The 12,536-nt window shown below is 59.2% G+C and overlaps 1 protein-coding gene across 1 annotated transcript; it reads left to right on the forward strand.

The window, feature by feature from the left end:
- The first annotated feature begins 880 nt into the window (after positions 1–880).
- Positions 881–2,455, forward strand: FOXL3 (forkhead box L3). Its single transcript, XM_054545638.1, has 3 exons — positions 881–987; positions 1,367–1,535; positions 1,775–2,455. Exons 1-3 carry the CDS (start codon positions 881–883, stop codon positions 2,198–2,200), a joined length of 702 nt encoding a protein of 233 aa, XP_054401613.1. The 3' UTR covers positions 2,201–2,455.
- Positions 2,456–12,536: the final 10,081 nt, after the last annotated feature.

Below are 12,536 nucleotides of genomic sequence, written 5' to 3' on the forward strand. Positions count from 1 at the left end.
GCTTCGACCCAGAAGGGACCCGTGAAGCGGCGACTCTGCGGATGGGAAGTCCCCCTCCCTCCGGGGCCTGGCGGGGACTCACTTGCAGGCACTGAGAGGCCGCTGGGCGGGAGCACAGGGCGCCGCAGAAAGCTCTGGGACGTGGGTCTCTGGCTCAGCTGACCCACTGACCAAAGCCGGGAGACGCCCGCCGGGCCCCACGGATTTGGCCTGGACCCCCCGGCCGCTCTGGGGTGGAGAGCGGCGGACAGTGCAGGCGGCGGAGGGGGCCACAGTCCTGGTCTCTGACGCCGACTCCGGGCTGTGCTCTCCGCTGAGACCCAAGCGTCCACCCGGGGATCCCGGCGCCCGGAAAGCACCACCGAGTCTCAGGCGCGCCCAGGGCGCACGAGACCGGGGCGCACGAGACCGGGGCGCACGGGACCGGGGCGCTCCGAGGAGACTTCCGCCAGTGCAGGGAGCCTGCGAGGACACCCCAAGCTGCCTCCAGGGACGGGGACGGAGCGAGCCCTGCCCTGAGCGTCCCCGAAAGGGAGCGGGGTAGGGGGGACCGCCCCGCCCGTCGGACCACCCAGCGCGCCGCCTCCTCCTCCCTCCCCCCGCGGCGGTCAGAGGGTCACCGAGACGCCCCGCTCCGCTCCGCTCCCCTCGGCCGCTTTACCGGTGTCTGGGGCCTCCCCCGCGCCGGGATTGGATGCGAGAGGACGGGGTGGGGGCAGGCGGGGGACCCCAGGAGCCCAGGTTCCCGCTCCGGCGGAGAGAAGCCCGCAGTGCAGTCGCTGCTGGGCCGCGTGGAGAGGGCTCTGCGAGAAGCCGGCGGGCGGCGCGGAGGAGGCGGCAGCTGCAGCCGGGACCCCCAGCAAGCGCCAGGCGCGCCAGGATGTTTGACAGCTCGCAGTATCCCTACAACTGCTTCAATTACGACGCCGACGACTACCCGGCCGGCAGCTCCGACGAACACAAGAGGCTCACGCGGCCCGCGTACAGGTGACTGCGGGGGTGGCGGTGGGGTTTGCGGGACAGTGACCCCCCTGCAGGGGTCCCAGGTCGCCGGGACCTGCCCGGGACGAAGGAAGGGCGGGGGGAAGATTTCTTCTCTCCGGCGGAGCTCAGAGAAAGGACGCATTTGTCCCTACTTTGGGGAGAGCCAGGAAAGGTTCTTGGCCTCCCGGGGAGGGGCCTCCCCAGCCCGGGGAAGAGCTTCTGGGGTCTGGGTGGCGCCGGGGACCGCGAGCTGCGGGGGACACTTTCCCCAACACCGCCTCGCTCCTCCGCCTCTGCGCCCCACGGCGTCCTGCGGGATGGGGGGAAGGACGCGGGGGAGGCTGCCCCCGCGGAGACCCCGCCTGACCCCCGGGCTCCGCAGCTACATCGCCTTGATCGCCATGGCCATTCAGCAGAGCCCCGCGGGCAGGGTGACCCTGTCCGGCATCTACGACTTCATCATGCGCAAATTCCCCTATTACCGCGCCAACCAGCGCGCCTGGCAGAACTCCATCCGCCACAACCTGTCCCTCAACAGCTGCTTCGTCAAGGTGAGCGCCGCCCCCGACGGGCCCCGGGTGTCCCCGCGTGGTGACACCTGCGCCAGGGCCTCGGTGGCGGGGAGGGGAGGGCACCTCGGCGGCTGCGGGGAGGTGCGTCCTCAGCCCACGGGGCCGCCTCCACCTGCGCAGTGCGCCCCCCTCGCCCCGGTCCAGGGCGCCCCGAGGGGACAAGGAGGGCGGGCGCACAGCGCAGCGGAGCCGCTCCCAGCCCCTCCCTCCGCGCGCAGGTGCCGCGGTCCGAGGGCCACGAGAAGGGCAAAGGCAGCTACTGGACGTTCGCGGGCGGCTGCGAGTCGCTGCTGGACCTCTTCGAGAACGGCAACTACCGGCGGCGGCGGCGGCGGCGCGGCCCCAAGCGAGAGGGGCCCAGGGGTCCGCGCGCGGGGGGCGCCCAGGGGCCGTCGTGTCCGCCCGAGCCGCCTGCCGCTCAGGGGTCCCTGGCCCCGGACAGCGCTGACCAGCGCGCCCCGGGCCGTGAGCCCCCCGCCAGCCCCGTCCCCCCGGGGAAAGAGCACCCCCGGGACCTCAAGTTCAGCATCGACTACATCCTGTCCTCCCCAGACCCCTTCCCTGGGCTCAAGCCGCCCTGCCTCGCACAAGAGGGCAGATACCCGCGGCTGGAGAACGTGGGCCGCTACTTTTGGACAATGTGATGTGGAGCCACCCTGGAGGCCCCTGAAGTTCGGTCTGGGGTCTTCCCCGGACCCTTCCTGGAAAGATGATTCCAGCCCCACCTTGAGCCAGGAAGCCAGAGTTCCGCAAATCCTACAATTTCTCGTGCAGACAGAAGGTCAGGTGCCTCACCAGGCCTGGATTGGGGGGACAGGCGGAGGTGGAGCTCGTTAAGGGTATAGACTGTGAGGCTGTGACTTGACCTGTTCAGAAAACAGTTCTCTTGCAGGGAAAACCCCACTGGGTTCCAGTTTTACCTAAGGGTTTGCTCTGGACTGACCTAGTGCTCTTGCTCTGAGGAATAAACACAGGGTCATGGTCCCTGGAGTCAGGAGATATTTCATTCCTCAGTCACTTGAGGGTGAGTTTTCTAGGCAGCCACACCCCAAAAGCCACAAGTGCCCAGTGTGCGGTCAGTGGGCTGGTTCACATCATCCCCATTGTTAAAATAATAGTGGTAAGGCACAAACCGTGAAGAGAGATGGCAATTGGCCCCATGAATTAGTCACCCCAAGGCTGATGATGGTGTACGTGCTAGCGGTGACGTGATTGGAAGTGACAAATGTATCTTGTTGTGTCAGCCGAGTATTTTGGTGACAGTTTAAGAAATCCGTGGTGCTTTTTATACCAGAAGTGAGAAACGCAAGGTGGGAAGGAGGGGCCCAGATTTGGGATGATACTGGGGCAAAGTCCAAATTTCTTGATTCTTCTGAGCAGGGAGTCAGCCCTGATTCGGGCACCTTCCATCAAGTGGTTTCCCAAAAAATCAGGTGCCCAAGAGAGCAGGCTGCTGATAAAATTCCTGTGACACCTCACAGTGCATGGTTACAAGTATCCGAGGTGGGTGCACTCCACTTGAAATGTAAAGGATTTAATTACTGTGTAGAGACGGGCTTTCTAAAAACACAATTATGCACAGTGAAACTATTTGACCAGCTTTATCATTTTTCACCAGCCCATTTTTGCAGAGTTAATTGCTTTCAATAACTTAATTTGAACATTACTATGGATTACACCTAATCTGATTCTCTCGGTGACAACGACTGGCTAATTTTGTGAACGGCAAAAACACACCCAACGAGCCTGGCTGTCTCGTTTGGGAATTACGTAGTCTTGCTCTATCGGACACTTAAAAACAGGGACTGGGCGGCCGTGAAGGCAGGCGGGCTGCAGAGACAGACCAGAACATGCAAAAGATGCTTGGCCCTGGCTTCATCTCTATTTGGAAGAATCCAAGTATTCTCCCACTCACCTGCCCTGTAAATAGACTCGATGTGTTTGGTTCATTGTTTTGAGAAGAGGGAGGAAGGCCGTTGCTGACAGACGCTGTGAACACCTGGCCCCGTGGTGGTGCACCCACTCCCAGGCCTCCCGGCCCAGGCAACCGCAGCCTCTGCCTACAAGGGCACCCTTCGGCCAGGGAGAAGGAGCTGGAGCCCGGCCTCAAATGCCTGTTCCTGGAAGTGGAAATGAGGCTTGCAATGTGGACACCTCTCCTTTGCAAATGTCAGCTTCTGGTTTCCAGAACTCTCTACTGGGAGAGCAGCCAGCGTTCCTGGTGCTCCCACAGCCCACCAGGTGTAGGATCCTAGGAGATGGGCGCTGCAGCTCTCATGCCCGTTTCACAGATGGGAACCTGCATCACAGGCATGCAGCTCCGGGTTGGCTCCTCACCCCCTCCATGCTAGCTTGTACAGGCTACCAGCATGGTGTGTACACGTGTTTGTGTGTGTGTGTGTGTGTATTGTGGTATGTGACCTGTGTCTGTCTGTACTCCTGTTATTTTTATATCCCTTTGCTGGTTGTGCTAAAAGCATAGATTTAAATCATACAAGATGTAATTTAGATGGTCATAAGAGGCAGATGCTCCCATACATAAGTATATGGCAAAGAAAGTATCTGAAGATATATTTTTCTGCTACCAACAGAGGAAATAAAATTTACATTTTGTCTTTTGAGTTCCTGCACTTTGTTCTGGTAAGCAAAGACTGATTTGGAACAACAACAACAAAACCCCTTTTCCTAAATGCTCTTGGGGGCCTCAGAATAAGTCAAGGTCTTTATAGCTCATCCTCTCTGAGAATATATTTGTGGCCAAAAGTAGACTCGACACCCAGGAGAGGCAAGGGCGGCACTGGGGGAAATCTGTGTACTATGAGGTGCGTCATTTGTTTTGCAAAGGGTATCAATCATATTTTCAAAAGCAAAGGGACATTTTCAATTTGCCAGTGCATGATACCCTGCAACTTCAGAAAGGTTCCCAGCCCTTAGAGTGAATGGCATTTAATACCAGCAACATAGCAGGGTGAGGGCTGGCTGTGACCTATTCACATATTGCCGCCACCACGCACACTTGCCCAACACAATTATAATTAAATACTTTATGCCTTTCTTGCAAATCCGCCGATTGATCATCGATATGCCCCGAGCAGATGTCTGCCACACGCGGGTTACGGATCACCAGGCTTCCATTAACAAAGCTGGGAGGTGCTGCCAAGCGGATGTTCAGGGGCGGTGTGTGCAAATGGCTGTGCTTGGGACCAAAGTTCCCAGGCTGGGTGGCACCTGGGCCCTGAGCTCCTTTTCCCGAGACTTTAGGGCGCCCCTTCTCGCAGAAGCTGGGCAGAGGCTCCTCCACCAAATGTCGCAGGAATGAGGGGTCAGTCCCTGGTAGTTCCTGGAGGAGGGAGAATCCCAGACACATTTATCCCTCCCTCCCACAGACAGAAGCAGGACAGCGGCAGATTTGAGAGCAACCACCAGGTCCCCGAGTGCAAACTGACCACAGATGAGCCCCTCCTCCCCACTGCTGAGTTGCTGGCTATAGCGGAGCAGCACCCCTCCAGAGAGGCCTCCTGGGCTGACACCCACCCTTTGCACCCAGCTGAAATAAAACTCTTGGAATCTGCTGTCCATTGGCCCCTGGTCTGCCTCCTGGGGAAGAAGAGAGAAAAGCCTCCTTTCTCTTCAAATTCCTCCCGTCCTTGATTGAGCAGGGTGGGAGCTGTTTATTCATTAGCAAACATTCGTGAGCCCTGAGCTAGGAGCTGGGGCGCAACCATGAACCCAAGAGGCCCAGACTGCAGCCCCACAGCACACACGTGAAGTAGACAGGCAGCTTCTGCGTGCTTGCAGAGCCCTGCGCCGGATGTGTCAGGAAGGGAGCTCACAGGGCGCTGAGCAGAAGATAACTGAGTGTGCAAAGCGCGTGGCCAGGCCAGGCTCTCAGGAGCTGAGGCCGTGATGGTGAGCTGGAACAACGAGCCAGGAGGAAAGGGCATTCCACGTAGGGGGCAGCCTGTGCCAAGCCCTGTGCTGGGGGCCAGAGGCCAGTGTGACTGGAGGGAGGTGCAGGCAGGGAGCCATGCACAGGAAGACCCCAGCCATGCCCGCCCAGCCCCCAAGTCCAGGACAGACTTACCATCTCTTCAGCCTTTGATATGTAGCTCCTGCATCTGCCTCCATCTGTCCCTCTTCCTTCTGATATGCCGAACTCCTGCACAGCCCAGAAGGACAATCACCTCCCATGGTCTGGGCGCTTGGCCTTGGTTAATGTGGCCTCAGCATACACCACACACTGCTCTTGCTCCTGTCCCCAGGCGTTCCTTCCTGGCCAGTTCCATCCTGTGCTCGTGGAAGGTGAGGATGGTGTGCAGAGGGTGGGGATCTCCATGAGCCCCCTCCTCAGTGTTGCCCAGCCAGGACAGCTGCCCTGGAGGTCTGTGGTGGTGCTGGATTTCCTGGGAGACAGGGGCACCAGGCTGGGAGTCGTGCCACTGTGTGTCCTCGGCAGGGTCCTCTGCCCACTGGAGTCCAAGGCTCCTTGCCCGTGGCACGGGCTGTGCACAGCACCATCCAGGGCTCAGGCGAGAGGCTGTCAGCTGGACTCATGGGCCCTAGCCCAGCTCTGCTCCCACCTCGCACCCCTGTGCATCTGCCTGGCCCTGGGACCCAGACAGGGAAGCGACCAGCTCCCTGGGGTATAAATGCCTGAGCTGGGCATCCCCGTGGAACCTGGCTCCCCGCAGTACCCAGGCCACGGCGGCTCTCTAGGCACCTCCCTTCCTGGAAGCAGCCCCCGGACTCCCTGCCTCTTTCCCTGGGACCCCGTGGTCTGCCCCTGGGCACTGTCAGCTTCCTCATGGCCCCCTCCCATCTGACTGGCAGGCCAGGGGACAAGGACTTCCTCAGGATGGCACCTGGGCTGTGAGGGGCCAGAGGACACGGCCCCTGGTGGGCTGGGACTGGCACCAGGACATAGCTGGATGTTTCCCGCCCGGATTCTTCTGAGAGGCCTACACTGGCCTCTGTGCAGGGGTCTGGCGGCCCTCCCTTCTCTGTCTTGGTTTCCTCTGTGGTTCTGACTGGGTTTGGGGAGCAGGGGTGCCCCCACTCCCATCACCCCAGGCTGTGACAGGGCTGGGCTCCTGAAATTCCTCAGTTCTAACTTTCTGGCCCCCAGCCATGCCCCAGGGCCAGCCAAGTTCATCTCCATGCTGAGGGCCCTGGAGTCTCTCCGTGTACACATTCCAGAGGAGGAACCCAAACAGGCTGTTTCTCACCAAAATATGAAACTGAAAACAAGCACAGGGCCTGCCTGAGGCTGCCTGCGGCCTGGGGACTCAGGGTCCGACTTTGCCCCCTCCCGGCACTGCCTCACCACCCCTACACTCCCCAGGCTCCCCTTGGCCCCACCAGGCCCCACCTTGTACCCCCACATCCCTCCCCCAGGTCCTGCCCAGCCCCTCCTGGTGCCCTCAGCCCTGCCTGGTCCTCCTGGCCCTGCCTTGTCCCTCTTGCCCCCGCTCCACTCCCACCCTCCCCAAGCACAGCTGGTCCCCAGCTGCCAGGAGTCTGGGGGCCACGGCGGCTTCATCAGACAGGAGACTGTGCTTTGCACTCAAGCCACTGCACCTGAAATAGCTGCACGTGTCCAGTGCCTCAGGCCACCCCTGGGGCTAGACTGAGGGTCTCACTGACAAAACCCCGCTAAAGATGGGACTCAGGGGAGCAAGGTTTTGAGGGTCTTTGGTCAGGCTGAGGTCCCACAGTAAGTGTCTACTGAGAATGCTTGCCCCAGCATTGATGACAGGACGCGGGGCTGAGGGGTGGCGGGAGGAGGTGCTGGGAGGCAGTGGACGGAGCACATTCAATCTTGAGAATTCCTACGTGTGGGTCACTTCCTCTCCTGCACACGGTGGGCGCCCTGCACACAGATGATGAGTAAATTCGCAGGGTCCCGAGAAAGAAGCTTCTCTGAGGGGAGGAGATAGATGGGGAGGTCGTGTCATTCACAATGACTCTGCCACATCCCAGCAAGCCCAGGCCCAGTGTCCCGGGGTCAGCCCAGGAGGGCATCCTAACCCTGGTAGAAACAAGGGCTGGCATTTGCCGAGGGCTCTCCATGTGCTGGGCACGGTTCTGAGAACACTCAGAACACTCACCCCCCAGGACCCCACGGAGCCAGTAACACGACACCCCCCAGGGCACTTGTGAGGCTTGGAGAGGGTCACGTGCCTGGCCAGTGTGCGGAGGGGTCTGAGCTCAGGGGTCAGCAAATTGTCTGAAGGGACCCACAGGGTCAGTGTCGGGGCCCTGAGAGTGGCCGACAGCATTTGGAGGAGGGGAGACAGGTCCTCCAAGCACAGGCGCAGGTCCAAGGGCCCAGGGTCTCCACACACCCGAGCCTCTGGGTCTGTGCCGCCGCCTCGCAGGGCCCCCAGCTCTCCCCTCTGAAAGGGGACGATGTAATGACAGTCCAAGAGAGATCGGAGGTGCCGTCCCCGGCAGTGTAAGGCTGGGGGCTGTGGGCGGTGGGCCCCTTGGCAGGATGCTAGGGTCCGCCACTGTCATCTCCTCGGAGGTGCGGTCCCCACTCCAGCAGGTGCAGAGGGAACCTCAGTCCAAGCTGATATGTAAAGAAGCTCGGTTCTCGTGACTCTGCTCTCCCACAGGGGTCCCGCCCTCCCCCAAGCCCCAACAGCCCTGTGAGCAGAGCACGGGGCAGACTCCACAGCTCCATGGTGCAGAAGAGGAAACTGAGGCTCAGAGGGGCCTCTCAGAGCCTGCTGGTGCAAAGGCTGGACTCGCCTGATCCCAGGAGCCCAGGATGCCCAGCCGAGGGCAGAATGACATCCTCTAACCTGGAAGTTAACGGGCTCAGCCTCAAGGCCTCCTCCATCCCCTAGCTGTGGCTCTGTTCGACTCCAGAGCAAGCATCAGAGACGGTGCGAACATTCTGGATCCCAGGGATCCCGCATCAGGGTGTGGCCGTCTCCCCACGCACAGCCCAACCTCCCCCGGCTCTGGAACGTTGCTGGCCAGGTCTCACTGCTGCGAGGTAGCCCTGCTTCTGGGGGACACCAACCGTGCTCACCCCTCCCATTTCCACCAGGAGGAGCCTGGTGTGCCGCGCTTGCCGTAATTACACGAGAGACCCAGGAAAGGGCCAGTGCACACAACCTACTACCTGTAATTTGATTTTCCTCTTCAGCCAAATTAACAATCTATAAACATTTGCAAAATTACATGTTTTCATCCTGTGAGAAATACCAAGTGCCTCTTATGCAAATGTGCCCGGTCCTCGCGCTCGGCGGTTCTAGAGAACGGCTCCTCAGAACCCAGCGCGGGGCTTGTCAAAAGGGCTGTTCATCGTGGATTGCAAATTAACAGGCCTCACATGCTTGTGTACAATTACATTCCCACCAGCTTTAGGCAACTCTAGACCCAGATTCCAAATAAGATGTGAGTTCACTCAACTGAAACTTGCAGTATTAGATTTATAATAAACGAAGAGAGGTCACGCGGCGATGCCATTTTTTAAAAGAAAAGGAAATTGAATGACAGCACCTGAACTTGGCTCAACTTCCCCTCTGTGTCGGTGTGATTTCAGCATACACCACACACTCCCTCTCCACGTGGGCCTGCAGTGGTCCCCGGTGGACTCTGTGTCGAGCGAGTCAAGTTCAGCTTCCCCTGCACACCTTTCCCGAGCCAGGGCCGAGGGGGCCTTTAGGTGCCTGCACCGACCGCTTCCAACATCCACACTGCTCACCAAGGAAACCCGTCCCGTCCTTTGGGACCGGCTAACAGGTCCTTCCGTGCCCCCAGCAAGCCTATGTCCAGAAACTCACCCACAATTGCTAATTCTCACCCAGGGACACCACCTCTGGATCCTCCAGATGGACTCAGCTCCTGCAAAGTGAGGTCAGGTCGCAAGAAACACCGAGTTATTCGTTCCCGAGTTTGGGGTGGGAAGAAGAGAGGGTTTGGACCAGCCCTCTCTTAAGACAGTTACCTGAATCAATCTGGTTCCAGAGAGCAAGAAAAATCTGCCCACTCGTGCAATTCATTGTTTAACGTCGTTAACAGATGTGATGCTTCTTCACAGGTTAGCGTGGTGGAGCCACAGGCCCTGTCTGTGCAACGCCTCTCTGTCCTGGGGCCACGTGCGGTGCTGGACAAACAGCAATGGACATGGTCAGAGTGATGCCTGCAAGGGCCCTGCCCCGTGAGGGCACGCCGTCCAGTTCCGAGGCTCCTCATGCTCTCTCAATAGGTGCTTTTGGCCACCAGTAACAGAACTCCTGGGTGATGACAGCATCAACAAATACAGGAAGAAGTCGGGCGGGGTATAAGGCTCCTCCCTGGGGCAGTTTAATGTGTGAACCCAGCAGGAGGGATGAGGGCAGCCCTGGCCGCAGATCCTGGGCCTCGTCCATACAGGGAAGGCCAACTGCTTTAGCCAGAGAAAGACGGTACAGGAGGAAAGGCTGGTGCGTTTGGGGGAGAGGAAGAGGGGAGACGGGTTGCCCCCCTCAAAGACACTGTGTCCAGGCGGAGGGCTCTGACAAGGCAGGACCTTGAGAAAGTTCTGCGAACCGTTTCGCCCACAACCTCCTTTCTTTCCAGCACCCAGGGAAGGTGCATTCAGGCCGCTGAAGCCGGCAGGCCGCAGGCTGGTGAGCCCGTTGATGGGAAGTTCTGGTGTTGAAAGTGTGTCTTGTGCATCATCCAGGGCGAGGTTCTGCAGAGGAGGAGGACTTCTCTTTGGGGACTCCAAACAGCCGCCACCTTATCACCCAGGGAGGCTGCAGGGCAGAGAACACTCTCCTCTGACAAGTGGGGAAACTGAGGCTTGAGAGGGACCGCAGCTTTAAAGCAGCCAAACCCAGGAATAAATCCAGCCCTTCAGATTCCCACCCTAGGCTGTTTCCAGACAGAGGAGGGAGAAATGGTTTATTTCACCCAGTTCTCCCACTTGTCCCCAGGGCCAGCAGGCCCCCTCCCTGGCATCCTGAAGCCTCCTTGCACCTGTGGCTGACCAAGTGCAGACGTGCCTGGCTGTCTACTGGGCCTGCCTTCATAGACCTGAGATGCAAAGACAGAACATCACATGGACGTGCATACACACACACATGAACACACACGCATGTACAGAGATATATCTGCACACATACACACGCACACCAACATAGGCACATGCACATACACGTGTGAGCACACAAACACGTACATAGACATATCTGCACACACACACATGCACACCAACATAGGCACGTGCACACGTGAGCATGCACGCACGTACGCAGACATATCCACATACATGCACGCACACACACACGTCCGTATGCACAAGTGCGCACACACATAGCCACACACATGTGCATGTACAGTGCACAGCATGTGAAATGCCCACGGCTATGCTTGGGCAGAGTGAAAATGTTCCTCTCTCTGTCTACAGGCTGGGAGAGAGAATGGGTCCTGCTGAACTGAGGCTGCTGGCTCCCTCTGACCCGCCATGGTCACGCCTCCACGCCCTCACACACGTGGTTTCCTCCCTCTGCAATGCCTTTTTCATCTTCGTAGCCTCGTAAAAACCCACTTGGCTTTCAAGGCCTGGTGCAAAATGTCCTCCTCTGCTCAGCCCCCAGATAGAGCTGAGCTGTTTGGGTGCACACCCCCAGGCTGGGAAGTGAGGAGGCATCTCATATTTAACGGGGACATCTCATCTCCTCCCGTGTTACAGACGAGGAAACTGAGGCACAGAGACCTGCCTAAGGCCATGTGGTTTGAGGTGGGGTAAGGATTTGCACAAGTCATGCTGGTTCCAGGGTCCCTGCCGCCGCCACCCGAGGGAGGCGGGAGGTCCTCACGCTTGTGCCCCCAGCCCCCCTCCCGAGGCTCCTGTGCCTCCCGGCTTCCTGGCCTGCAGCTGACCCCTCACACAGTAGGTGCTGCGACGTGTTTCTTGGGCATGCTCCTGCCTCCCGTAAAGCCTCAGCTCACAGAACAGGCACGTATGTGGCTCGGCCGTCCCAAACACAGAGACGAGGAGCCACATGTGTCTGGAGTTTCTGAAAAGCTGGGAACAATTTTTGAAAAGCTGGGAAGAGTTTTTCTCGCTGTTTTCTGTTTAGATGAACTGATTCGGCCAGATGTGGGTCAGGAAAACCCTGTTTCAAGGTGTCTCCCTCACAGAGGAAGCTGGCAGCTCGGTCCCAGAAACCTCAGGCTTCCCTGCTCGCAAGGGGCCCACGCCTCTCCTCTGTGGTGAGTGGTCTGGGCTCCGGTGGATGGGGGGACCCTAAGCTGTGCTGGGTTTGGCCTGAGGACCCTGGGATCCCCAAGGGTGTCTGCCCAGCTAGGGCTGTCTGGGGAGTCTGCTGGGGAGTCTGCTATCCTGGGCCCAAGCTGGGGGACCTCATGGGTCTCCAGAAGCAACAGCCCTCCCAGGCTCAGTCCTCAGTGCCCGGCAGCAATTTCAGCCTTCACAGCAGCTCTGTGAAAGGTTGGATCGGTTGATTTGATCCCTTTCTGTATGTGAGGAGACTGAGGCCTAGAGAGGAGGCACTCCTGCAGCAGACAGGCTCTGTGACCCCCCCAACAGCCATCCATCCCAGGGCCAGGTGTGGCCTCCTGCCAGCCACGGACAGGCACAGCGGGGCTAGGAGCCACTTTCTCTCCACACTGGTTTGCTTCAACAGGGCTAAGGGAGGTTTTCACTTTGGTCCTGCCATGCCTGGGCCATGGGGGCCTCTTCCTGGAAGCATGAGGAGAGAGAAGGTCCCGTCTGTAACCGGCCACTTAGAGTCACCTTTGATGGGGCTTCCTCTGGGGAGCAGCCCCTCGTCCCCTGCCTGCTGGTTAGGGTGGGGGTGACCTTCCTCATCCATTTTTTTTTTTTTTCGAGACAAGGTTTGGCTCCATCGCCCAGGCTGGAATGCAATGTGCGATCTTGGCTCACTGCCACCTCCACCTCCCAGGCTCGAGCAGTCCTCCCACCTCAGCCTCCCCAGAAGCTGGGACGACAGGTGC

This window comes from Pongo abelii, chromosome 6 (assembly GCF_028885655.2).
Source record: "Pongo abelii isolate AG06213 chromosome 6, NHGRI_mPonAbe1-v2.0_pri, whole genome shotgun sequence".
Lineage (NCBI taxonomy): Eukaryota > Metazoa > Chordata > Mammalia > Primates > Hominidae > Pongo > Pongo abelii.